This window comes from Ictalurus furcatus, chromosome 11 (genome assembly GCF_023375685.1).
Source record: "Ictalurus furcatus strain D&B chromosome 11, Billie_1.0, whole genome shotgun sequence".
Lineage (NCBI taxonomy): Eukaryota > Metazoa > Chordata > Actinopteri > Siluriformes > Ictaluridae > Ictalurus > Ictalurus furcatus.
In genome coordinates, this window is record NC_071265.1 from 26,593,354 (window position 1) to 26,620,510 (window position 27,157).

The following is a 27,157-nucleotide window of genomic DNA, read 5'->3' on the forward strand; positions in this document are numbered from 1 at the left end:
CAGAGTGTTTTACTGGTGAGTAACTAGCTGATGATTCTTCAGTGATGGTTTGGTCTGTGGGGTTTCTCTCTCAGATCTCTGCACTCATTAAATATACTATATTTATGGAGCAACATGTTCTGAGGACATAGTGGGTGTAATTATTATTAAATGAATGGTTCATAATGAGAGCTCTGTACTCATTATAGTAAGTCGTAATTTAAGCAGCAACAACATATGAAGACACATAATATGAATATAATTATTATTTAATGAATATTTCATTTTTATATCATTTGAAAGCCTTATTAAGGAAAGGGTAAAGGGTGGATAATTAAGTGTGCAGTTATCCACTTTTTAAAGACTACTTTCACTGCAATGATGCTGTTCTCTGTTGTATTTAGTTTCATGCAGAGCAGGAGGTCCATCCACCTATGGCAGAGGATGGGGGTAAGGAAGATGTTATTTTACTTAGTATGAGTGGCAAATGCATCATTTAAAAAACTCTACACTTTGCCTCATGTGCATCGCCAGTAAAAATACATTTCTGTTTATTCATTTAATTTACCCCTAAATGAATTCTTTCTTGCTCAGATCCATGTGAGTACTCAACGTTTCTGAGGTCCAGACCTGATGTCATGGAGCTGGAGGCCATTCGGACCGTTACACAACTCTGCCTGCAGTACCAGTCAGTTCAACCAACGTTTAGTCCATTAATCTAATAATCATAATCTAAAAATGCTATCACTTTAACAATATTCCATTATTACAGTCCAGTTAGTTGGTGTTACGATATGATTGGCTTAAAGACACACAGCAGAGTTTCAAACAGACGCTGAGTTCTTTTACAGAGTCCGATGCCACATTGTGCACCTGTCCTCAGCCGAGTCTCTGGGGCTGATCCGAGCAGCTCGACAGGCTGGAGCTCCATTAACAGTGGAGACGACACACCACTATCTCACCCTGAACTCAGAGAACATCCCATTATGTGCCACACAGTTCAAGTGCTGTCCTCCCATTCGGGACAAAGCCAACCAGGTTAGATAAGTTCTGCGGTGTTCCTAAACGGATGGAGACGGGTGGAGACAACCTTTAGTTACTATAGCAACAAGCTCTGAAATTCGTTTTGTGAAAATAAAGCTATGTTAAACACAACAAATTTGAATATGACAAGAAATAAAATTTTTGTAGATCTTCTTCTTCTTCTTCTTCTTCTTATTATTATTATTAATGCTGCTGTCCCCTCAGGAGCAGCTGTGGTCTGCACTAAGAGCTGGTGAAATAGATATGGTTGTATCTGATCACTCTCCCTGCACCCCCGACCTGAAGCGCTTGGACAGTGGGGATTTCATCCAGGCATGGGGCGGCATTTCTTCTCTGCAGTTCGGTGTGTTACTTGGTTCAAAGTTCTGCTTGATTCAAAGAGCACGTTAGCACTGGCTCAGGCTCTGTTTACTGTAAACTAATGATTGACAGCCACATGGACTAATGTTTGAAGATCTGGTTAAAATAACTACCCAAAAACCACAGTTAAGTAACTCAGAAACAAGTAACTACTTTTTTTTTTTTTTTTTTTTTTTTAAATATTGATCTGGGGAATCCTGTTGAATATTGCTGTGGCCAAATTCTGTAAAACTGACAAAAAAAAGACTAAAATAAATCAGGTTTTGAACAAAAACCTGTTTATAACATACTTTGACACCTCAACTTTTAAAAGCCATAAATATATTTGAGTAAAAACTAATGTTTTTATTTACTTTTTAATATTGAACGCTTTCTGCAAAGATCATGTTGGTTAAGCGGTCAGTTTAACAAATGGTCAGTCTGCGTAAGTGTTTTAAATTGTGAGTATGCGGATATTTATTATTCATATCTGTGTAATTGTTTCTGTGTGATTCAAAGCCCTGTTATATCTCTTGTTTTCAAGGTTTGCCCCTGTTTTGGACCTCAGCTCGTAAGAGAGGTTTTGCTTTTCCTGATGTAGTAAAACTCTTGAGCGAAGAACCTGCACGTCTCTGTCGCCTTGACAACCAAAAAGGTAGTCTCGTGCCAGGTCACGATGCAGACTTAGTCATCTGGGATCCAGAGAAGGAATTTACAGTGAGTACCACAGCATTTTGTATTTCACAGAGCTCTGCCTGTGTGTGAATATCCACCTGGAACAGAATAAAGGATTGGGGCGTTTTTGTACCCCTGTGTCAGAATGTTCTAAACCTTACTTCTTATAATATCTTTATATCAAATGAATACTGAATGTACTATCTAATATCTAATTGAGATTTGTGATTATGTGCAGTGAACATAACGTACTTCTGCCATGTTCTAGGTAAACGAGGAAAACATATTTCACAAAAATAAAGTGAGTGAGATTTTTACTCTTCATTTGTGAATATAATGAGCTTGGACTTCTTTAACTCTTTCCCACTCTGTTTTCAGCTAACTCCATATCTTGGCTTGACCTTATGTGGGGAGGTAAAGGGTACCGTAGTTCGGGGGAAACTTGTGTATTTCAATGGCTCCCTTAGCCCTCAGCCACTAGGACAGAGCTTACTCATAAATCAAACCCTAAACCCAGCTTCCCAGTAAACCTCCCTCACTTCAACTTCTGCATATCCCAAGATTTCTTCAGTCTTTCCTACATTTTGGGGAGTATTTCTTTCTCTGGGGGCATGTCTTAGGGGTTAACATGTTTGCCTCGCACCTCTGGGGTCGGGGGCTCGATTCCCACCTCTGGAAAAAAATGGATGGATGGATTTGTTTCTCTTCATGGATGCTCAAAGAATGTGGGGCTTGAGGGCCTGTAAAGCCCACTGTGACATGATTGTGATTTTGGGCTGTGTAAATAAATTTGATTTGACTTAAATTTCCCAATAGAGTGGTTATTCCATTATGCAGAATTTTACAATATAAGATGGATAAGAGATTCATGAATGATGCGCCAATGCCATGCATTAAAGTAAAACTCAATATAAAGAACTGTAGCAATAAAGATGTGATTTCTGGCAGTAAAAGAGATTGATCTATTGGATGACAAGAAAGCAGAATGTACGTTTTATTTTTCGTTCTTCATTCACATAGACATCAGCTTTGGCATCAAACAGAGTTTACTAAGCAGGTTTTGTTCCTCTGCCTCTCTAAAGTCATGTTTGTGTTAGAGAAGGAATAAGTTAATGATTGACACTCAGTGATCAGCAGAACAAAATTTAAAGGAATATAGCTTTAAAAACCCTGCATGTTCTGGTACGATCAAGTATGTGACCAAACACCATTCTATAATTCTTTCTCGAAGCATTTACATTACCGTGTCTTCATAATAATTGTAATGTAAATCATACAGTTTGTCATTTATTTTAACCATATTCTTGTTATGCGTATATTTATTTTCCCTTTAAAAAATCCTTTGAATGAAAATAAAAAAATAACAATTATTGAAATTTACTGTAAATTTGGTTTCAGAGAATTTCTTTTCTTTTCTTTTTAAAAAAAAAAAAAAATCTTTTAACGTGTGAAGTTTCTTAATACATATAGAGGTTATTTTCTCATATCTGATATGGTTTGTAATAAAGTGATAATATTTTATGATGATTAAATGATAATGTTTTCACCTTCTGTACCATACCCTATCTTCACACTTCTTGATATGCAAATGATTACAATGTATAAAGTTGCGTCATGGGGTTTGGTCACTTTCAAACTGAAATCATTGGACTAGTGACCCTGATTGTGAAACACTGTTTTGACACCTTTGGTCTTCTGTACAGATTTCTTCTCCACTTCTTTGCTTTTTTCCAATGTCACTTTAGAACAGCTGCTCTTTGTCTCTCCGGTATGTCATCTCTTTCTGTCCCACCACCGCAATGTCTCCTACGACCTTACGTGGTCCCACACCGGCTTCTGCTGGGACCGGGACCCTCCAACGTGCCTGCTCGGATTGTGACAGCTGCGTGCCAACCGATGTTGGGACACCTGCACCCTGAGACTATAGAGGTACAATTAGTATTAAAGTTAATATTAGTTCATCATAAACTCAATTAGGGGGGAAAAAAAAAACATTTTTAGATTAATTCTTCACAGATTCAGCCGTATTTGTTTTTGTTGTATTTTATTTATTTATTTTTAATGCATTTAATTATATGTATGTGTATATATATATATAATTACAACGGGTAGTTACGTTTAACATGACTAAACTGATTTTATAGCAAACTACAATATCCAATTTCTCATTATTAGATTCTTAGAGGACTCGATCGTTTTGTATATTACAGAGAATTAAAAGGTACTGCAGTGTACATCCTGCAGCTTGATTATAGTCAAACATTGAAAGACAACATCGTAGAACCTTTTATATACAGCTTACTCGCAATGTTGAATTTATCCGCATTATTTTTTCATGTGTATCCCAGATTATGGATCAGATAAAGAGTGGGATCCAGTATGCGTTTCAGACTCAGAATCGCATGACTCTGGCAGTGAGTGGGCCGGGTCATGCTGCTATGGAGTGTGCTATCTTTAACTCAGTGGAGCCTGGAGAGAGCGTACTCATTGCAGTCAACGGCATCTGGGGGGAGAGAGCTGTCGAAATTACACAGAGAATAGGTACTGAACTGTTACTCATGGGATAATGATTTAAAACGCAACATTTATTCAAGGTTGAATCAAATAATTATTGATGAAAATCATCATAATTGATGAATTGATGCGTCACAGGTGCCAAAGTGAACACCATTGTAACCTCAGCTGGCAGGTACTTCACAAACAGTGAAATAGAGCAGGTAAAGCCATAGCAGTATTCCTGCATGCTGTATTAAAAACACTATGACTTCAAGATTTGTGGTAAATATATGACATGCCAGTGTTATGTTCATAGGCACTAGCCAAATATAAGCCAGTTCTGTTCTTCCTCACACATGGAGAGTCTTCTACAGGAGTGGTACATCCCATAGATGGCATTGGAGAACTCTGTCACAAGTGAGGAAAAAAAAAAGACTGGCGTATTTTGTACATCCATTAACCTTTTCTGCTTTATTCCACCTCCTCACAGTCCACTGTAATTCTCTTACTTATGCATTTACTGTTGCCTCTCAGGTATGGTAGTTTGTTCTTGGTTGACTCTGTTGCAGCACTTGGAGGTAGTCCAATCTACATGGACAAGCAAGGTATATTTAAGAAAATACATATACTGTATATTGTCCCCTTTTGGGGAGAATTTTTGTTAGAAAGCTTTATAGAAGTTGCTTTCGGCAAAGCAATCTAGATTACATAGGTGCCTCCATATTCATTTTCTGGTCTAAAAGACACCTTTTAGCAGGTTTTATGACTTACATGCCAGTTTATATGTTATAATTTCCTAATAGCCTAAGTGTAATATATTCCTTGTTAGGGGTCTCACTGTAGCTAAGCTAGTCAAATAATTAAAGCAAGGTTATGAGAAGGTATGCCACCCCTTGTTAATACAACATCTAGGGTTTCAGCTCAGGAAACAATACACAAACTACGACAACACCAACAAGACAAATAATAAGTTAGACTACACCAGAAGAACTCTTGGAAGGGCCATTTTATTTAAAAAATAAACAAATAAATACATACATACAATAAAAATCCCAGGTATCTTAATGTAACGTGAACAGTGAAGCAGTGTGTACATTGATTTGTTTTATACTTTAAAGCAATTTACATATGAACTATACAGGCCTTGTGGTTTCCCAAACTTAAAACGCATTATGGATTTTGGATTTTCAGCTATCGACATTTTGTACACTGGCTCTCAGAAGGTCCTAAACGCACCTCCAGGAACTGCACCAATCTCCTTCAGTGAGAGAGCATGGTGAGATGAGACATAAGAAATGTTGAGAGAGACATCCTATTTGAGTATGCATGTTCTGATTAAGCTCAGCTGAAAGGATAATTTCTTGTTTCTCATTTCTGACAGCCATAAAATCTTCAGCAGGAAGACAAAGCCTGTGTCTTATTTTCTGGACCTGAGCTGGCTGGCCAGTTACTGGGGCTGTGATGACAAACCTGCTCGCATGTAAATTTCCCTAATATGTCATTCATGAATGACTTCCTGTAGGTGAAATAACTAGCTAAAGCTCATTCGACCTCTCTCTTTTCATCTATTGTAGACTTACAGACAACAGGCCCAGAGTCCATTTCCACTCAGACTCATATCGTTGATTAGTGCAACTGGAAAATAACACAATTCATTGTGACTGGAATTTGTCCTTTAAGCATTGTGAACCAGAATCTAACCATAGCTTAGGAATCACCAGGGAGTTTTATAGAATAACGGTGAAGATAATAGTAATGATTATGTAATACACTTTTTAATAGATAGATACTTTCCTTTCAAAATCGTAATGACTAAATTCATGATCATCCTGGGCAGGGTCACAGTGGTTCTGAAGCCTATCCCGGAAACACTGGGCGTGAGTCAAGAATACACCAGCGATGGGGCAGGGGTTCAAGACATCATACAAACACACGATTACACATTCGTTCAAAACCTAGGGGCAATTTTAAAGTAGTCAATCAACCTACTGACATGCTTTTGAGAGATGAGAGGAGACCCGAGAACCCGGGGGAAACTCACAGCAACAAGGGGAGAACGTGGAAAACTCCAAACATACAGTAATTGGAGCTCAAGATCAAACTGGAAACCCTGGCTACCTGCTGAGCCATCATGCAGCCCATGAGTGAATTCAGTCAAAGCAATTATTAACACTGGTTTCATATAACCAGTAAAGAAAAATATATTCATTTTGCTAGATTAACAATTTCACTATATTGTATATCTTTGCCAAAAGATCTAGCCATCTGTAGTTAATTAAATTAACCCATTCAGACACAAAAACATATCTTTTTTATATCATTGCTGAGCACACCATATAATCACCATATGAGAACAATACCCCATGGTCCTTGCATCCATGAAAGAAGTAGGGCATCGTGACGTCCTCAATCATAGTTTAACCCCAGTATAAAAAAATACACCTGGTATACTTTATATACTACATGGCCAAAAGTATTTGGACCTCTGATGATCACTCCCATATGTGGGCCCTACTCAAACAGTTGCCACAAAGTTGGAAGCACAGAATTGTCTACAATGTCTTTGTACGCTGTTGCATTGCAGTTTTCCTACACTGGAACTAAGGGGCCTAAACCTTTTTCAGCATGTCACAAAGTGAGGTCCAGGAAGACATGGTTTGCCAAGTTTGGAGTGGAAGAACTTGAGTGGCCTGGGACAGAGACCTGACTTCAACCCCAGTCAACACCTTTGAGATTAACTGGAATGCCAACTACATCCCAGGCCTCATCAGTTAACATCAGTGCTCTTGTGGCAGAATGAGCACAAATCCCCACAGCCACGCTCCAAAATCAAGTGGAAAGCCTCTCCACAAGAGTGGAGGTTGTTATAACAGCAACAGGGGACTAAATCTGGAATGGGATATTCAAAAAGCACATATAAGTGTGATGGTCAGGTGTCTACATACTTCTGGACATATATTGTACATGGTAGTAGTTCCAATACTTTTATACGAGAAGACAGACCGTGAAAACGAAACTAGAGGTTGCTTGGCCCTTGTGCAATTTGTTAGGAATAGGTTTCTTATAAATACTTATATGATTTACCACTATTAATTAGATACCATAGATTACACTACTATTATATATCATAAATTACTTATGCTGTTTTTTTATAGTTATCATCACACTGGACCTGTAACTGCATTATACAGTCTGAGAGAAGGTCTTGCCGTCCTTGCAGAAACGGTAAGAATTCCCTTTGTCCTATATCCCTCACTGTAATGAGGATACTGTGTACTAATACCTACAACGGTGAGACAAAAAAAAACCCACTAGGTCTATTATTATTGTTTCTTTTTTTTTTTTTTTTTCCAGTTAATAGATGTACAAATGCACAGGCACATTTTAGCAACTAAATGATATATATCTGGTCTTTTCTAGGGGCTTGAAAGATCATGGAAACGACACAAAGATGTGGCGGAGTACTTCCATACAGGCCTAGAGAAGATGGGTCTCAAGCTCTTTGTGGAGGAGAAGGTAGTACTGTGTAGAGTACCTCAATATCACAGATAAGCTGTACTTAAATAGCAAATGTTATACCACAGCAGTGCTCTGATTGGTCAGAATCTGTTAATTAATTTTCTATAACAGCAGCTCTGACAGTAGTGCCAGCTGTAATGCATATTATATATATATATATATATATATATATATATATATATATATATATATATATATATATATATATATATATATATATAAAAATATGCATTACAGCTGGCACTACTGTATGTGTAACTAAATAAATATATAAATATAAATATACTTAAACCTTGTAGATGATCTACATTACATGTAACCATAAACAGTTCAAACTTGCAAAGTGTTGTTTATCAACACAAAAAATATATAATTGTTGCCAAACTGTGGTATAAGAGGAATAAAAACACTTCAGGACACATAGTGGTTAATGGCCCATATGAAAGTAGACACTTAAGACTTTACGAATTAGCAGTTATTTCAAATATTCCTTCTTTTACCTAGCCTACCTGGGGCAATATATTCAGATTTTTTTTTTTAATTATAAAAAAATTATTTACTTTTAACACAAATGTTATATCTTCACAGCAAATGTTGATATCAACCCCATTCCTGGTCTCAAAGATGCCCCAAGTACTTGTCCATGAACACCCAAAATATGAGGAAGTTCTCTCTAACCAATAAAATTGTGTGTAAGGTTATCCAAACACAGGTTAAAACCTCTCCAAAATGGCACAAAACGTCTCCAAATGGCACCAAACGTCTCCAAATGACATAAAACCTCTCTAAATGGCACAAAGCCTTTAAAAATTGCAGACTTCTAGAAATAGCAAACATTTTTTTTTTTTTTTTAGAAAAGGCACAAAATAACCTCTCCAAAAGGCACCAAACGTCTCCAAAAGGCAGAAAACCTCTACAAATGGCACCAAACCTCTCCAAATGGCACAAAATGAAAACAAATGGCAGTTGGAAATGTGCATGATTTATAAAACCACAAGTGAACTGGATTTTCGTCTATGTACGTAATGTAAGGTAGTACACGTTTATACAAGTCCGACCTTGGGTTGAAACGTTATAATTTTATTGTGGCAGTTGTATACGGTGTTTTACTATCAAAAAAACTTTAGTCCTGCTCTCCGATTTATCTCTGTCTCAATGTTTTCGTGGAGAGGTGTGAATTATTTGCCCAGCAGGGAGCTCAAACTCCGCCCCTTTCCCATCCCCCCTGCTCACTAGCAGTTAAGCACACAGACATAAAACTGTACACACAGAAAGCCACCAGTGTCCTGACTAATCCTGTACCAGAACTGCAGCGATACAGTAATTCATTTGTTTATACTAATTGAAAATGTCCGATAAGTCTTTTTCCATTCCGCCGGCGGAATGAACGCTAGTGTCGGGGCGAAAGGGGTTAAACCATGTTCCAGTTGATCTCAACATTGTAGTGTTGTCCATGTTTAAGTTTTGTTGTCTTCTCTAACAGAAAGTGAGATTGCCCACTGTTACTACAATAGTAGCACCACCAGGTTATGACTGGAACGAGATCAGAGGCTTTATTATGAAGAATTACAACATAGAAATCTCTGGAGGTCTCGGGCCATCAGCTGGCAAGGTGGGGTTACTTGTTGTTAATTTACTACTTGTATCAGTAATGTACCAGTTACATATTTATGTTACTTGTATGCATGACATTCTATATAATAATTTCTTACTTGTCTGATTTATGCATGTGTCACCGACCGGTAATCTTGTTTGCAGGTCCTGCGTGTAGGTCTGATGGGCTGTAACAGCAACAAGGACCATGTGGACATGATTTTAGAGGCTCTTTCTGATGCACTAAAACACTGCCACAAGAGTAAAGTGTAACAACTCAGCTTGTGTGTCAAACATAACCTCTGCTGTAACATTTATGTATAAAAATGTATAATGTCTGGAAAGTACTCTTAATTTGAAATCACAATTAAAGAAAGTCTTCTGGTGACATTTGTAACTTCATTAAGACTATGGATCACCATTTGGAGTTAAGCTCTGTTTTACGAATTACTAATAATGTAATTTCTCTAATCGTAGTTTAACTTCAAATATTTTTGATCTAATTATTTGTTTAATTGTTAGCATCAGTGTCAAAATCTGTATTAAATATCTGTTACAAATAAATATTTGCTATATAAAACAGATAAAAGTAAACAGTAAACAACATCAGACTATACATTATTTACAGGTAGCCTGGATGTACATTTAATGGAGTAGCGCCCCCCCCCCCCAAACATAGTTGATGCATGCTGCAGTATTTCATACATGGTATAAGTGAAACCCAAAAGTCATTCTCATCATAACTATAAAGTGTTATAGAAGCCCCAGAATGACAACAAGACTTAGTAAAATACACTGAACACTTTATTAGGAACACCTGTACAACTGCTCATTCATGCAGCTATCTAATCAGCCAATCGCATGACAGCAGAGCAGTGCATAAAATCTTGTAGAGCAGTGCATATGTGATCTCAGTGATTTTGACCGTAGTATGATTGTTGGTGCCAGATGGCCTGGTGTGAGTATTTCTATAGCTGCTGATCCCCAGGGATTTTCATGAACAACAATATCTAGTGTTTACTCAGAAGGATGCAATAAAGAAAATGCACCCAGTGAGCGGCAGCGCTGTGGGCGGATACGCATTGTTGATGAGAGAGGTCAACGGCGAATGACCGGACTGGTTTGAGCTGACAGAAAGGCTACAGTCACTCAGATATCCACGCTGTAAAATTGTGGTCGTTTGCACGTTCTCCCCGTGCTGCGGGGGTTTCCTCCGGGTACTCCGGTTTCCTTCCTCAGTCCAAAGACATGCATGGTAGGCTGATTGGCGTGTCTAAAGTGTCCATGGTGTGTGAATGTGTATGTGTTTGTGTGACCTGCGATGGATTGGCATCCTGTCCAGAGTGTACCCCGCCTTGTCCCCGATACTCGCTGGGATAGGTTCCAGGTTTCCCCGTGACCCTGAAAAGGATAAAGCGGCATAGAAGATGGATGGATGGATGGACAATTGTGGTCAGCAGAAAAGTATCTCAAAATGCACAGCATGTCGAACCTGGAGGCAGATGTGCTACAACAGCAGAAGAACAAGTCAGACTCCACTTTTCTCAGCCATGAACAGAGAGCTGAGGCTGCAGTGGGCACAGGCTCACCAAAAAGGGATAGTTGAAGACTAAAATGTAGCCTGATGAATCGCGATTTCTCCTGAGGCACGCAGACGGTAGGGTCAGAATTTGGCACCAACAGCATGAATCCATGCACCCAATCTGTGTCGTGATCTACTGCTTTGCATGTATTTCCTCAATTGTAAGTTGCTTTGTACAACCATCTGCTAAATAGATCAATGTCAAGTCCATGCTGGTGGAGGTGATGAAATGGTGTGGGGAATATGTCTTCTTTGTATAATTTAGGCCCATTAATACCAATCGATCCTCGTTTGAACGTTTGATCCTCGTATGTGAGTACTGATGCTGACTATGTGCAAAAATGGCAAGAAATGTGGGACAAGGAAACGAAGGGATGACACCAATAGGTGAACTAGCTACTAGAAAATTAGCTATTAAAGAAATTGAGAGCTATAGGTTTAGTCGACTTTACTTTACCACACCAATATCTACTTAAACCCAATTTACAGCGTACTTCAGTCCAGCCGGTGGCAGTAATGCACCTTAAAGTCGTACTGAAGAAGAAAAAGAAGCGGGAACTGAGTTCGAGCGGTAACAACGAGCGGTCGCGTTTATAACATTTTATAAAGCGTTTTATAAAGCGTTTTAGAAAGCGATGTCGTGTAGAAGAGGGTCTTTAATCGTGCTGGAGGGAGTGGACAAGGCTGGAAAAACCACACAGTGTAAGAAGCTAGTTCGTGCTCTGCAGCAGAGTGGGAGACCCGCGGAGATGATGAGGTTTCCTGGTAATAAACATTTTCGTGTTTTTTTTTTCTTTTTCTCTTTCTCCTCCTTCAACCAGGAGTGGCACTAACTACTCCAAAAGTGGTATGGCAAAATGTTTGTCTGAGAGAAGATGTACATCTGTCGTTTGCCTATAACAACTTGCAGGCTAACTATGTGTTTTGCTATTAGCACTCTGTGGTGACATGGGGTCTGCTTATAATACAATAACAGGGTTTTTAATGAACCCCAGAGTAGCTTGTTTAGACCCCCAAACACTTCATTTTACACCTCAGGCAGCTAATAACAGCAAAAAAAGAGAAAAGAAATTGGTTCATAACACTATCTAGAATGTGCTTTTATAAATCAAAGATATCCTCCGCAGTAGGCTGTTTGTCACTGTAGTAACCGTCTGTTTCGCTAAACATTCTTACAGCAAGCCTTACTGATTTTATTTGAACAATGTCATGTGAGGAATTATCTTGAAATTCGCTTTTTTAATTATTATTATTATTATTATTTCTTTTTTTTTTTATCTCTCCACATTTTCGTGTTTCTGGCGCTCGCCATATTGAGATTCATTTACTTCCGGTGATAACAATGGCGGCGTCTAAGCGTAAAATGTTGTTGTTGTAGTGCCTCAGTGCAACAGTTCTCAACAACAACAAAAAAAACAACAACCGGATTTAAGTTTTCACGATTTTCCTTCAAACGAAGATCAAAAGAAGTTAGTGGGTTATCGCTATTAAATATTGTTAAATGAAAGCTGCAAACTGCAGTGAAAGCAAGTCATAGTGATAGTGATAGAAGGAAAGAAAAAGGTCATAACTTCAAGACGGGGGGGAAAAAAAAGAAAAGAAAACTTCACAACATGTGAAACTAAAGGGGAATCCAAAAGGAAAATACAAACAAACTGCAACGGCACTTATTTTAACTAAAACGAAATGACTTGCTATCAAAACAATGACAGCTAATCTGACGAACTCATAAACCAGCCGGTATATTACATATAACCTCAAGTTTGTGGGGATCCTCATTGATCAGTAACACCTAGCTCTGACTATCACCTTGCGATCAACAACATTTGAGACTGAAAACATACAACATTGTTAGCATTCACACTGTTGCAGATGCTAGCACCAGTAGCATGCTAGTTGTCAACTTACTTTGATAATTGTGTACAAATTCCTCAACGAAGGACGTATAGCCTTGCTCGGCCTTGATTCTTTATTTGTAGAGTGCTCTCAAACAATTCTGTTAACATCCTCTAACCTGAGTCATAGCAGGGTCGAGAGAGAGAAGTGAATGAGAGAAGATTTACCTGGGACGAGGAAGTTCATGACGCGGCGGAAATGACGTCACACAGTGGTGGCGTGGTTTTGATTTTTGTGTATAAAGGCTTTTCGATTCAGAGTACTGAATATGTACATGTCACTTAAAATATTGAAAAGTGAGCGCCAAAGCACTGAACCCTTTATCTCCCATGTGGGGCGGCTGTGGATCAGGTGGTAGAGCGGGTCGTACAATAATCGTAGGGTTGGCGGTTCGATTCCCGGCCCACGTGACTCCACATACCGAAGTGTCCTTGGGCAAGACACTGAACCCCAAGTTACTCTCGATGGCAAGTTAGCGCCTTGCATGGCAGCTCTGTTAACATTGGTAAAATGATAAAAGCGCTACATATATACGTGCAGATTACCATTTACCATCCAAGTCAGACCTGTCTGTTATTGCCTGAAGTGGGTCACCGCCCCACGAGTGTGAAAAGTGCAGCGTGAAATACCAGACAAACTGCCCCAAGTGGAGAATTATTCAGAGCTAAAAACAAAATCTTCATGGCTACAGCCCTGAATGCTCAAGCCAGGTTACACCCCTGTCAGCGCATACATTAGGCACTGCATTTGTAAAAGTATTTGCACACAGCGATCGTTTTCAATACTTTTATAAAAAGTTGTGTAGTGCGCTTATAAAGAGAATAGATAGTGCTTTGGGATTCAATCCTACTGCTGGTCTTCTGCTGTCGTAGCCCACCCACCTCAAGGTTTGATGTTTTGTGCATGCTTTCTGCGATGCTTTTATGCTCGCCGTGGTTGTAAAGAGTGGTTATTTGAGTTACTATATCTTTCCTGGCAGCTCAAAACAATCTGGCCACTTCCGTCCGATCTCTCGTTCTACCCACAGAACTGTCGCTCACTCAGTGTTTTTTTTGTTTCTCGACCATTCTGTGTAAACTCTACAGACTGTTTGGGTGAAAATCCAAGGAGATCAGCAGTTAAAGACATATTCAAACCAGCCCTTGTTGTACCAACAGCCACGCCACACACTTTTTCCTCATTCTGATGTTTGATGTGAACATTATGTGAAGCTCTTGACCTGTATCTACATGATTTGTTAATGCATTACGCTGCAGCCATGTGATTAGCTGATTAGATAACTGCATACAGGTATCTGCATACAGGTATCTAACGTACAGGTGTTCCCAGTAAAGTAGACGTTGAGTGTATTTTTTGTGTTCACACAGACAGAACAACACAGATTGGGCAGCTGATCAGTTCATACCTGGAGAAAAAGAACAACCTGGAGGACCACACCGTACACCTGCTCTTTTCTGCAAACCGCTGGGAGTTGGTGTGAGTCAATCTCTGAGATGTGTGTGTGTGTGGGTTAGTCTATACCAGGATAACTAGTGATAACCAAACTGGAGCTCCATTTACCTGCGGTGTTTGGTTCCAACACCAACAGCTAACATGCCCAATCCAGTTGATCAAAAGTCCTTTTGAAGAGACTGTTTGTGTTTAGTTTGTAGCAGATTAGGGTTTAAACACTCCAGGATGTTAGGACTCCTGGAGAAGGGTTGATCTTAACAAATGCCAGATCAAATTGTTTGTGTGGTCGATAGGGCTGCACGATTATGCCCAAAATGATCATCACGATTATTTTGATCAATATTGAGATCACGATTATTCATTGATTTTTAGGGACAACATATTTTTATTGCACTTTCACATTTAAATAAACAGACCGCTGCTTTCACCTCCACGTTGTGCTACATTCCTGCTCATGTACAAATCTTTGCATCAAATTAGACTAGATCCTTAAAGTGCATCATCTCGTAGAAGCAAATTATGAATAAAATTGCACTCAAAATCTAGGATAAGTAAAAATAAAAATGCCAAAAACCAAATGGAAAATATGCAATCCAGTATAACAATATGCAACCAAATGAAAACGATTCAGGCGTATGCGGAAAAGGGAATAACTGTTTACAGGAGGAAAGACGCAGCCAAATCACACAATAGAGCGGTGCAGGGATGACGTCGTTTATCGCAAAAAATAAGCTCTGTGATCAACAAAAGTTTGCGATACTAACACGTTTTGTCCATCAAGATCATTTTCACAAATGAACACAACACTTATGAAGTTTGAAGCCTAAATACAATCGGCAGAAATAAAAAGTTAACCGTCTGCTATAAACGAACTACACCACGGTCGCTCGACTTCAACGTTACCATCACCAAGCTTCCGACAACTCTTCCAAACTTGATTTAAAAACATTTTCCATAATACAGATTTACTCTGTGGATGAATCTTCATCCACGTTTTTTTGTTTTGTTTTGTTTTGTTTTGGGTTTTTTGGGGGGGGGGGGTGGGTGGGATTGTGCACTACATACTTGAACCAGTTTATCTGCAAAGATTTGTACTGTTTGGCGTGATGACGTTTAATGTCCCAGACAACCTCTGTAGTCCCATTTAGCAACTTTTTAGTGTCATGATTTCCCCTCGTACAAGCGCTGGAGCACGCAGTGCACCCTGAAACCTGAAGCGACGCTCGCAGAGCGAGCGCTAAAATGCTAACTCATTTCCGGGTTTTGGCATACAAAATGACGTCATCCCTGAGTCACTCTATGGTGACTGGCTGTAAGTTTAGGAAGCGCTTTATTTGATCTGCAGCTGAGTTTTCTATGAGCAGAGGACGAATTTTAAACATCAATGTCACAGTCGATCATGTTCATGTAATCGTGGGCAGTCAAAATCGTAATCGCGATCGATATTCGATTAATTGTGCAGCCGTAGTGGTCGACCATGGAAGTCTTAATATTGTCCTGTTTTCCCTTAATTAGCATATAGGTGAATTTGAAGGAGTAATTACTATTACTGTCACGATCTCCCCGTTAGACAGTGCTGCAGCTTGCAGTGCGCTTGGAGAGCCGGAGTGCGCACGTGTGCACGAGGCAGGTGCGTTTAGCAGCCATGGGATCCTGGGTACTAGAAAGTGTCTGTTTGTGGTACTGAGCATGAGGGTGTATGGTGGCCCAGAATCCTGGGCGATCTTTGAAGATCTTGTGGGGGAGCCATGCCTCAGAGATGAACCGGACGTGGCGTTTACGGCTTATTATCAGAGGACTAACATGGCAACCCCAGAGCTCCAGCTTGAGACCTACGAGGAGGTCTCACCAGCTGAGCTCCAGCTAGAGGTCAACGTGGTGACCTCGGAGCTCCAGCTTGTGACCCACGAGGAGGTCTCACCAGCTGAGCTCCAGCTAGAGGTCAACGTGGTGACCTCGGAGCTCCAGCTTGTGACCCACGAGGAGGTCTCACCAGCTGAGCTCCAGCTAGAGGTCAACGTGGTGACCTCGGAGCTCCAGCTTGTGACCCACGAGGAGGTCTCACCAGCTGAGCTCCAGCTAGAGGTCAACGTGGCGACCTCGGAGCTCCAGGTTGTGACCCACGAGGAGGTCTCACCAGCTGAGCTCCAGCTAGAGGTCAGCGTGGCGACCTCGGAGCTCCAGGTTGTGACCCACGAGGAGGTCTCACCAGCTGAGCTCCAGCTAGAGGTCAACGTGGCGACCTCGGAGCTCCAGGTTGTGACCCACGAGGAGGTCTCACCAGCTGAGCCCCAGCCAGAGGTCAACGTGGTGACCTCAGCCCCGGAATTTCAGCCTGAGACCCATGAGGAATTCTCAGCTCCAGAGCTCCAGCTAGAGGTCTACGTGGTGACCTCGGAGCCCCAGCCAGAGGTCAACGAGACCCATGAGGAGGTCTCAGCTCCAGAATAAATTCAAGTTCTGGCTAGAGGTCAACGAGGTGACCTCCCAAGTCATGTTCATGTCCCAGGTCGAAGAGACAGCCTCTTATGCAAAGTTCCTGCCCAAGGTCGAAGAGGACATTGCCCCGATTTCCTGTTCCGCTGAGGACGTCGCTCTGCTTTCCTGTTCCTGTATGGCCACACAGACTTTGTAGGATGCGAACTAAACATCCTTAATTGATCATGTTTATTTGAAACGGTAAAACACATTGTCTGTTCATAGTATCCTTTTACTTCAGTATTATTAGTAACTACTATGAATACTGTACTTTTACTTTTTTAGTTTTATTATTGTCTTTTCATTGTCCTGTCTTTCTTCCACCTATTTAGGCCTCTAATGAAGAAGAAGCTGGAGCAGGGAATCACCCTGGTGGTGGATCGCTATGCTTTTTCTGGAGTGGCTTTCACCAGCGCCAAACCTGTGAGCACCGAAATCCTCAGCTTGCATTAGAACCTGTATTTATTTTTTGTTATTTTGACCACAGTAGAGGTGTATAAGAAATTGTACGCGTGTTATTTAGGACTTCTCTCTGGAGTGGTGTAAGCATCCTGATGTGGGTCTGCCAAAGCCAGACCTTGTGATGTTCCTGCAGCTGAACCCCAGCGTAGCAGCTGAACGTGGAGAGTTTGGAACGGAGCGATACGAGACCGGCACTTTTCAGCGTACAGTGCAACAGAGGTTCGAACAACTTATGAAGGACCCGTCAGTTAACTGGAAGGTAAACTGCTTCATGTGGCAGTCACTTATGCAATTTAGGTAGTGTTTGAGCTCCTGAGATAAAGACTGTCCCATTCAGAAGGCAGTAAATGACAACTGTCTTCTGAAGTTCTTTCTTTTCAAGATTTCTATGCATTTATTTTTATATGTGTTCTGCATATTGACAAAATTGTCCATTTTAGAATAAGACTGTAGCGTAAAATGATGAAAAGTGATGGGAACTGAACACATCAGTCCCTAGCACTGCTGTAGGATAGGTTGCCCATGGTAGCCTTTCCCATTAGATATTTTGGTTGGTTGATGTTTTTGTGTAATGCCTGCTGGGTATTGTAGTGCTAGGGTGGGGGGGGAAAAAACAACCATACCAAATTGTGGCTCTTCAAAACCTTTAGAAATGTAATGTTAAGCTAACAAATGTTATATAACATGACAAGATGATTAATGTCCCTTTAATCCTGGCATATACCTACATGTGAAGATTAACACATCTTGGTACAGTGTTTGTAGACCTTGGGAAATTAAAGTTTTCTTATTCTGTTCACATTTTTTAGGTGATTGATGCAGCCAGAAGCATAGACGTAGTACACAGTGATATTAAAGTGCTGTGTGAGAACACAATCAATATGTCTGAGAATCTGCCAGTTGGAGAACTCTGGAAATGAACAGTAAGGAGATTTCCCATGCATATAACAGCATTTTTAATCACAGTTGTTCTGTGCATGGACATTGCCTGGAAGTAACACTACTTCTTAAAGCCTCCTTTTTATTAAAAGAAGTAGTCATCATTATTTTATATGACCTTACCATCCACTTTATTGGGGACACCTGCACATTCATGCAGTTATGCAATCAGCCAATCATGTGGCAGTAGCACAATACATAAAATCACACAGATAACATGTCAAGAGCTTCAGTTAATGTTCTCTGTAGCCACCTCACGTTCACTCCTGGCAGCCGAGAACTGGAATCTGAGGCTGTCATGGGCACAGGCTCACCCAAACAGGACAGTTAAGACAGGTATAAACTTCAATTGTTCCATCTGGGTGAGCTTGTGCCCATGACAGCCTCAGATTCCTGTGCTTAAGACAGGAGTAAACCTGATGCGGACTTCTGCAGTTGTAGCTCATTCACCTCAATGTTTTGGTTCAGTGTTTTGTGCATGCTGAGATGGCTTTTCTGCTCACCGTTCTGTGTAAACTCTAGAGTCTGCTGTATGTGAAAATCCCAGATCATCAGTTTATGAACTACTCAAACCTGCCCATCTGGTACAAACAACCATGCCATGTTCAGAGTCACAGAACACACTCAATTCCCCACCACCCCACCATTCTGATGTTTGATGTGAACAGTAACTGCAGCCCTTGCCCTGTATCTGCATGATTATTTTTTTGCACTGTGTTGCTGCCACATGATTGGCTGATTAGATAACTGAATGAAGGTACAGGTGTTCCTAATAAAGTGGATGGTGAGTATTTTTATTCATTTTTTTTATTTTATTTTACAAGTGATTAAATAAATAATCTTAAAATAAACTTGTGTACAGATACTTTAAACATTGATAAAATGTACTGTACTACACAAGCTAACCTACTCGGTCTGTAACTTTTACATCTCGGTTTTCATTTACAATTTGTTACAGACATCAAAAGCAGTGTAGGTCATGAGCATACTCTGAGCAGCCGTGCTCCTGATGACCACCGAAAGTGAGTTATGGCAAATCTGCATTGGTGTAGGCGCATAAAAAGGCACGGTCACTTTCTAACAAAAAGTGTTAAGACTCATAATGGATACACGTTAAGTGTTAATATGAACATACTGAGACTCCTGAGAGCCTGTGATAATGATGACCTCTGACCTCGGGACTCAAAATGACACAGAGAGCAGTCAGTGTAGCAGGAAGCTGAGTTTTACACAGGTGACTATGCCACCAACTGCCAGGCAGGCCTCATGTCAGTGGTATTACTCCTCTCTGCGAGTGTGGCACTGAGCGCAGTATGATGAACAATCACTGGCTCTCATCCTCACAAAGACAGGATCTCAAACTCCTCATCTTCAGAGTCAAAGAAACGCTCAAGCCGGTCCGAGTCTGAGAAATCTGCAAAGCGTAATTCATCCATGCTCAAAATCGGTATCTTCATACTGTAGTTATTCATTTTACATGAATACAGTTGGGAAGGAAGCTATTATGCTACAAATAGATGGGCTTACCAGGAGTGAGATTAATGGCTTCAGTGTTGATTAGATGTGATGGCTGACTATCTACAAGTTCGAACATGGGAAGACCTCCTCTACAGCAGGATAACTGCCGAAGAAGAAAAAGCGCTATTTGACAGAAAGGCTCACAGAAATAACCAACACTAGGCCTGAACACACAATGCATACTCACTTTTCGAATATGTGCACACCAATCATCAAAGTCGTCCTCTGTTTGACAGAAGAAGCCCTGAAACAAAAAACTGATCTGGTTTGATCTCGCAGAGCTACATACAGAATATTCTGAAGAAATACTCCTGTCGTCATCAAAGGTCACTGCAGTGACGTGCTATGTCCAAAATGATATACGACCATGACAAAATAGCAGGCTTTGTTTTCTGCATTTTCCATGTGTTTCATTAATTATTACAAATAGCATTTCTCATTATAACATACAGTGGCAAGAAAAAGTATGTGAACCTTTTGGAATTTCACAAATTTATTCAGAAAACCATGAAATTCCAAAAGGCTCGGATACTTTTTCTTGCCACTGTACTGTGGCAACTTTAAGAAATCATTAACCAGCAGAAAAAAACACTTAGGCTTTCATCTTGGTAAAAACAGTCAGTTTGCCAAAAGATGTCTAATACCATCCATCCATCCATCTTCTACACCACTTACTCCTTTTCAGGGTCACGGGGAAACCTGGAGCCTATCCCAGGGAGCATCGGGCACAAGGCGGGGTACACCCTGGACAGGGTGCCAGTCAATCGCAGGGGATGTCTAATACCTTGCTAGTGAAATGTGATTTCCTCACACAGGCTTTGATCAAGTTGTTGGATAGCTAAGCAAAATAGATACAAGCTGAATTGATTCAGTTTGTAATCAGATATTGGCGCTCACATTACTATGATGCTCCTGCACTAGAGTCGAAATAAAGTATTTAAAATGTCATTTTTCTCCCTTTTAGAAAGTTTTTTTCAACTATATATAAAAGTACTTGCACAGATTGTTTGTTTATGCCTGATGAAGGTCATGGGACTGAAACGTTGTGAATAAAGCTATTCTGATACGTGTGCAAGTACTGTTAGTGTGCGGGATTTTTTTAGTTTTTGATTTTTGACTTGGTTTTTGGTCTTTTCCTATGCACCTATCTAATCACCTGCAAGTGTGTGAGGATAATTGTTGACTGAATACTAATATATATACACATTTTATATATATAATAGGAAATGTCACCAGGTGAAGGGTAGACAACTGGGATTGAGTTACTCACGACAGCTATGGATGGGTCGAGCTCACAGATGTGCATGCGACACGGTGGGTGCTGGCAGTGATAAGAGTCATCCTGAATCTCTCCGTTTTCAAACGGCTCCACAGCCGGCTGAGTTGTATGGGGGTCCAGGTATATGAGCTCCTCACCTGCAGGGGTCAGCATGAGTGAGGCACAGCCGTAAAGCTAAGTGGAAATGGTAGGCATAAGTTGCCTGCGTTCCAGTTGTTAACAATCGTAAGGGTAGGTCCAATCAGCTCAAGTGTACATGGTTACATGAGTAAATAAAGGTCAGAGGAATTCAATCAGTATAACTAGATTTCAAAACCTACCTCAAAGGCATCACAGCATGTTCTTTAATGTAACCAGAAATAAAAAGTAAGATGTATGAAATTGTGGCATGATAAGCGAATAGACCCTAAAGAACGAGCAATGCCACAATGATCGAGGTTTTAATTTGTTCTCTGAAGCTGACATTTCTGTTGGCTTGCGATTTGTTTGGAGTGGTAAACATCGTTCTAACTAATATTTGCAAAATGTTGACGAACAATCGAACCTGAAGAAAGTGACTGAAAGACGGTTTCAAGTCTGTTTAACTTAATGTTTATCGTTATAAATTAATCAAATGTATGTCATGTTCAACTGTCAATGCTTGTTCCTTTTTTTATTTATTTATTTTGTAAATGTCAAGAAAACATCCATAAGAAAATTCTTCGAGTTCAAACATCTTTATTTTACTCTGCCAACTAATGAGCAAAGTGACCCGATTCCCTCCAGCTGCATTGTTCTCGCTATAGAAGCGTGTTCCGGCCAGAAATTGAAATGCTACCACTGTGATGATGTAAAAGGACGTGAACAAGTGTGCGATTAAAAAAAATAAATACGAATGCTTCAGGGCTTACCAACAAAGCCGATGAAGTAATGGGCGCTATTCGGCTTCCCACCAATGACCCCTAAAGACTGAGGCATCATGAAGCATTGCTGTGGAGACAGAGGAGTAAAAAACAAGCATACCGACATCTGCATCCCAACACGATCATTTAGGAATAGAATGTAATAACAAATAAATAGACATTTTTGCAGTGTGGGTGTCCTTGTATCACTTATTCACCTTTAGAGTTTCAATGTAGGCCTCGTTGATATCGCTAAGGCCCAGGCGCAGGGGAATGAGCAGCACAAGTGGTTTCCACACAGCTGTGTCTTCCAAAGCCATGGCACACGCCCCCTCCATATACCCGTTCATCTCCAGAAGGTCTGCGCACGCTCCCCTCTCGAAGTCCAACCATGGCATACACAACCTCTCTAGAAGGTAAACACACAATCAATGATGTGATCGTTCTCTTGCAAATGGTGCCTGAGATAAAACTGTCGTTGGAACCTATTTGACAGATTAACTCTGTATACCTAAAACTAACTGATGGCTCCACTGGATCCTACATCCCTCAGGCTACGACCTGTAAATCGATTAAAGTCCAAGGACAAACCGATTCTTAAAAGGCATTCGGAAGAATCAATGAACAAAGGTTCTAGATCAAGGATATATAGGTGTTTCCAATGCAGAAGACTTCTGCACTGTAACGTGATGTAAGAATACAGTATAAATGCTCCTCCTCTCCCAAAAAACTCATTCCTATAAACAATGTTATTTAAATTACAATAAAAAGGAATATTTTAAACTCTATTAAAATATAGAAGATTTACAAAACTAAATGCAGGTATAAGAAGTGTTTTATAGACTAAAACATGCCTTTAAGCATGTGATATAGTACATGTGCGTTGTTTTAAGTGACACTTATTCAGTGTGTAATCACATATTCTGTATATGCATATTTATTATTTCACGCGCCTCGTGATCAAGAAGTAAGTTGCTTTAGAGCAGCGTTTCCCAACCTCTTTTCAGTCACGGCACCCATTGGAAAATTTTCAAAAAATTTGTGGCACCTTACATAAACACTCATTCTAGACAGCGTTAGCTACATGAGGATGAAGTTGATGGTCCAGAAGCATCTGGAGCTTTTCTTTTAAGAAATCTGTCCATATTCTTTTGCACTATACACTCATCGTCACACGCTAATTATTAGCATAAAACACACGCGTACATTATACACACTGATGCTGACGTGCTACTGACAGGTCATCAAGGGGGAGGGATTTTTTTTGTATACATCATTTTATATTATTATTATTATTTCTGTCATTATTTCAGACAGATATTTATCATGTATATTAAAATGTTTTAATGTTTATTTTCAGCATTTGAGAAATGTTTAAAGGATTTTTCCACATCACCCCGGTTGGGAAACACTGCTTTAGATTGAGGGAGGATTCACTAAGAACTGAGGAAGGAAAGGAAAAGTAGTACAGTTAAACAAATGAGATGCACCCCAGGACTAAAAAAAAGAAGCCACACCTTTATTAAGACTGCACTGGACAGGCCCAGATGCCACACTTTTGGGTTAAATTAAAACACTGACATGCCCCAGTCCTTCTAGCCTGACATCACTAATACTCTTGTGGCTGAAGGGGCACAAATCCTCCCAGCAATGCTCCAAAATCTAGTAGAAAGCCTTCCCAGAAGAGTGAAGGTTACTATAACCACAAGGGGGGGACGAAATAAGGAATGGGATGTTCAAAAAGCTCATATATGTGTGTGTGTGATGGTCAAGTATCCACAAATTTTTGGCCATATAGCATAGCTCCATAGTCATATTCAAGTCCTTATATATGAAGTATTTAAATTCTTTATTACACTAATGCCAACTCACTAATTTCCTCGATTATGACCGTGTTGTCCATGGCCACGTGAACTGCCAATCGGCTCCATGTGTCAAACACTGCCAGCTTCCTACGTGAGGTAAAAATATCATGTTTAATATAGATAGAGCACACAAATATACACACACACACACACACATTATATATAGAGCAAGCATTTCCTACTTACTTGAGTACCTGTGCCACTGTATTCGGGCCATACCACTGGCCTATGGACTTACCCTCTCCCACTCCCATCTGAGCTAAAGGTAAAAGAGACAATGAACTGTAAGGATCTCAATAAATTTGTAAACACTGCCAGTGCTCTGTAATTACACAACACATGAGATAATACAGGACTGACTTTTACCTATCTGGTGAATAGAATAGTAACTGTCCTTCTTGTCTATGAAGGCATTGAGGATACTCATATACTCTTCTTTTGGCTTCTGACCTCGTACCCATCTCCACTCTAAAAAAAAAAAAAAAACCCACATACATTAGGCATTATTTTACTGTTATTGTACAAGCTGGAAAAATAAATGCATGGCTTTCACAGCAGTAGACAGACATACCACGACCCAAGTGTCTGCGGAGCAACGCTTCAGCAAGAATCATCTGTCCACATCGCAGCATGCATCCCCAGCCCGTGTCAGACATAGGCCCTGTTCCTCCTGTAACAGCAGTGCAGGTTCGATTTCACCACACCAGCCCCGTCAGCTACACAAATCAATCACTGCTAAAAGGTCACAACTGCATAATAATCAGTGTGTGCCAAATCATGTCACTCACCAATTGCCTGGAAATTCTTTCTGTAGGTGAACCACAAGCGTGACGTAATATCTGACAGAATCTCATCCTTCTCTGAAATGACAAAAACAAATCAGAAACAAGCTTCATCACACCAGCATGCAGTCTAATTCCTCTGTGTCCTTATCCGTTACCTGTCAGAGCATTGGACTGTTTCCCTAGAACCCAGACAGGCTCGGACGTCTCTGGGAAATCCTCAAACTCCCCAAATCGTAGTGTGTCGTAGGTAAGAGTAGCTGTTCGGACAGAAAGAAACAGCCTTAATAGTAGTGTGAAAGCATTCTGGGATGGAAAGAGGAAAAGCATTTTAATGGCATCCCAATGAAGCTGTGTTATCATCTGTACTAAATAATGTATTACACTGATGGCATCTAATAGCTATGTATAGATCTTCCCTGTGGTGATGCAAGAACATGTCAGACAGACAGTCGGCTCGGCAGAACAGTTAGAGAAAGACTTTATTTCTCAACTTGAAGACATTATTTCTCATCATAAATTCTTAGTGATGTCCACCACATCCGCTCATAGGGCGTCTAGGGCATTTACACCTTACAACCACAGCCTGGATCTCTACTCGGGCACTACACAGGCTGTACAAACCATTATATTGTATCCTACGTAGTGCACTTATATCCATTAAACAGACATTTAAACGTGATCCCTCCCAGTCAGTGCCACAGCAGTTATTTTGCAGTGAGAATCGACACTGTGCTGTCCAACTGTTATCGGTTTGTGTCTGGAAACAGGCTATAACATTCAGTTTCACATTCCGAGTCCTGACAACCGCTTCAACACCCGTGGGGATGCGAGTTATCCTTCATATCACGTCGTTTACTGTTGATTTCGTTAAACAGTGATAAAGTTTCACAAAAATGCAGAGTAATAGTATTTTCTTACGAGCCTTACCCGCATCCATCCCGTCAGTGTCACCAACCTATCTTGTTGACTGAAGTCTTGAATGACACCAAAACCGTCTAATAGAAATCGTTGTCTGGGGGAAAAGTCACTCGTAACATCCAATGAAATCACGCGTGTGGGCGGGACATTGCTGTTAAGAAAGTGCAACGCCTTAGAATCGGTGACGTCAGTTCCCACATAACCCGGAAGCTGGTAAAAATCACGTCAGGTTTTGAATAAATAAAAAAAAAAAAAAATAGATAGATAAATAAATAAGTCAATAAATAAATAAATAAATAAATAAGCAAGCAAGACGACAGGGCTGTTGCGTGGTTTGTATAATTTATTTAATAATATTCATGATGATTCACGACATTATTTTCTGATATTTCTCTAGGCTATATAAATTATATTAGAAGGAAATGTGATAATTGTAGACATCTAAACTAATTAAAGGATCTAAACTAATTGTCACACAGAAGTCTTGATGTTTTTCATCACTTCTAAAACCATTTAACCATTATACCACGCTGTCTAGTCCAGCAGGTACTCATTCAACATTGTTACCTTATAAAATAAACATAATTGAATCGATTGATTTCGATTCAATTGTGTCCTTCAATTGTATATCCTCAAACAATAGGACATGTTTATAGTTGTTTATTCCTGTTATTGCTACTTTAAAATATATAAAATAAAAAAAGTAATAATGTTTGCTCTCAAAAAAATAATAATGATTAAAAAAAATACTACAAAAAAATCTGCTCTTGTTCATTAGATATCCTGCAGCTTTATGATGACACGTCGACAGTTGTAGCAATGTTATTATTTACCACTAGATGGCGGTATATCGTGGTTTATAAAGTTGTTAAAGTCTAAGGTTGTAATAAAGACAGAAATGAAAGGTTTAGGTGTAACAAACGAGATCAGAAATGATCATTACTGAGTATAGCAAGATATTCTTTAAAAAGGGTGACAGGTAGGAGTGGGCAATATGGTATAAATATGATATACATTTGATATCAGTGCCAGAATTTAAACAACCTGTGAAAAAACTAAACTTTTAATAATATTTTACAAACCTTTCATCTACTTATTTTTGTAAAGAGCAATGCAGTCAGTTTGTGTTATAAAATGACTTATGATTCTTATACTATGATGCTTAGTGGTTAGCACGTTCGCCTCACACCTCCAGGGTCCGGGGTTCGACTCCCGCCGGGGCCATGTGTGTGCGGAGTTTGCGTGTTCTCCACGTGCTGCGGGGGTTTCCTCCGGGTACTCCGGTTTCCTCCCCCAGTCCAAAGACATGTCTGCAGTGTATGAATGGGTGTGTGAGTGTGTATGTGATTGTGCCCTGCGATGGACACGTCGGCACGATCGGCCCGATGCTCCCTGGGATAGGCTCCAGGTTCCCCGTGACCCTGAAGAAGGAGTAAGCGGTAGAAGATGGATGGATA

At 40.1% G+C, this 27,157-nt stretch overlaps 4 protein-coding genes across 8 annotated transcripts in view; 3 read left to right on the forward strand and 1 right to left on the reverse strand.

The window, feature by feature from the left end:
* Positions 1-2,842, forward strand: part of zgc:103559 (Allantoinase, mitochondrial) — a 5,991-nt gene extending 3,149 nt beyond the window's left edge. The window contains exons 4-11 of the mRNA XM_053635864.1: positions 1-15; positions 384-429; positions 574-667; positions 831-1,017; positions 1,228-1,366; positions 1,907-2,079; positions 2,306-2,338; positions 2,416-2,842. The exon at positions 1-15 is cut by the window's left edge and continues 132 nt beyond it. Coding sequence (XP_053491839.1) covers positions 1-15; positions 384-429; positions 574-667; positions 831-1,017; positions 1,228-1,366; positions 1,907-2,079; positions 2,306-2,338; positions 2,416-2,565 — 837 coding nt within the window. The 3' untranslated portion in view covers positions 2,566-2,842. The remainder of the gene's footprint in view (positions 16-383; positions 430-573; positions 668-830; positions 1,018-1,227; positions 1,367-1,906; positions 2,080-2,305; positions 2,339-2,415) is intronic.
* A 651-nt stretch (positions 2,843-3,493) lies between these two features.
* On the forward strand, positions 3,494-10,033 carry agxta (alanine--glyoxylate and serine--pyruvate aminotransferase a). The gene is made up of 11 exons (XM_053635867.1): positions 3,494-3,966; positions 4,386-4,578; positions 4,690-4,754; positions 4,850-4,950; positions 5,068-5,138; positions 5,725-5,809; positions 5,915-6,013; positions 7,689-7,758; positions 7,954-8,049; positions 9,536-9,664; positions 9,811-10,033. The coding sequence occupies exons 1-11, from the start codon at positions 3,652-3,654 to the stop codon at positions 9,916-9,918; spliced, it is 1,332 nt and encodes a 443-aa protein (XP_053491842.1). The 5' UTR covers positions 3,494-3,651; the 3' UTR covers positions 9,919-10,033.
* A 1,424-nt stretch (positions 10,034-11,457) lies between these two features.
* On the forward strand, positions 11,458-21,246 carry dtymk (deoxythymidylate kinase (thymidylate kinase)). The gene is made up of 6 exons (XM_053635876.1): positions 11,458-11,992; positions 14,491-14,599; positions 17,386-17,476; positions 17,577-17,774; positions 18,325-18,438; positions 20,658-21,246. The coding sequence occupies exons 1-5, from the start codon at positions 11,863-11,865 to the stop codon at positions 18,433-18,435; spliced, it is 639 nt and encodes a 212-aa protein (XP_053491851.1). The 5' UTR covers positions 11,458-11,862; the 3' UTR covers positions 18,436-18,438; positions 20,658-21,246.
* On the reverse strand, positions 18,455-26,658 carry atg4b (autophagy related 4B, cysteine peptidase). Of its 5 annotated transcripts, none has more exons than XM_053635870.1 (13): positions 25,701-26,655; positions 24,938-25,085; positions 24,786-24,857; positions 24,569-24,667; positions 24,364-24,465; positions 24,184-24,256; positions 24,005-24,084; positions 22,351-22,541; positions 22,142-22,220; positions 21,243-21,388; positions 20,160-20,216; positions 19,982-20,075; positions 18,455-19,868 (listed from the first exon to the last, which is right to left on the reverse strand). In XM_053635870.1, the coding sequence occupies exons 1-13, from the start codon at positions 25,713-25,715 to the stop codon at positions 19,795-19,797; spliced, it is 1,230 nt and encodes a 409-aa protein (XP_053491845.1). In that variant the 5' UTR covers positions 25,716-26,655; the 3' UTR covers positions 18,455-19,794. The 5 variants fall into 5 exon arrangements, with proteins under 5 accessions (XP_053491845.1, XP_053491847.1, XP_053491846.1 ...); XM_053635872.1 differs by having other exon boundaries at positions 24,938-25,039; positions 25,710-26,654; XM_053635871.1 differs by having other exon boundaries at positions 24,938-25,039; positions 25,701-26,654.
* Positions 26,659-27,157: the final 499 nt, after the last annotated feature.

Excerpts from the sequence above, each read along its gene's own strand:
- atg4b (XM_053635868.1), bottom strand. The coding sequence starts at position 25,142 with ATGATAACACAGCTTCATTGGGATGCCATTAAAATGCTTTTCCTCTTT. Across the intron at positions 21,389-22,141 it reads TTACTTCATCGGCTTTGTTG|GTGAGGAGCTCATATACCTG; the intron begins GTAAGCCCTGAA and ends TGACCCCTGCAG. Across the intron at positions 20,217-21,242 it reads TCGACCCATCCATAGCTGTC|GGCTTCTTCTGTCAAACAGA; the intron begins GTGAGTAACTCA and ends TTTTTGTTTCAG.
- agxta (XM_053635867.1), top strand. The coding sequence starts at position 3,652 with ATGGGGTTTGGTCACTTTCAAACTGAAATCATTGGACTAGTGACCCTG. Across the intron at positions 3,967-4,385 it reads TGCACCCTGAGACTATAGAG|ATTATGGATCAGATAAAGAG; the intron begins GTACAATTAGTA and ends TGTGTATCCCAG. Across the intron at positions 4,951-5,067 it reads ATTGGAGAACTCTGTCACAA|GTATGGTAGTTTGTTCTTGG; the intron begins GTGAGGAAAAAA and ends GTTGCCTCTCAG.
- dtymk (XM_053635876.1), top strand. The coding sequence starts at position 11,863 with ATGTCGTGTAGAAGAGGGTCTTTAATCGTGCTGGAGGGAGTGGACAAG. Across the intron at positions 17,477-17,576 it reads CTTTCACCAGCGCCAAACCT|GACTTCTCTCTGGAGTGGTG; the intron begins GTGAGCACCGAA and ends CGTGTTATTTAG. Across the intron at positions 17,775-18,324 it reads ACCCGTCAGTTAACTGGAAG|GTGATTGATGCAGCCAGAAG; the intron begins GTAAACTGCTTC and ends CACATTTTTTAG.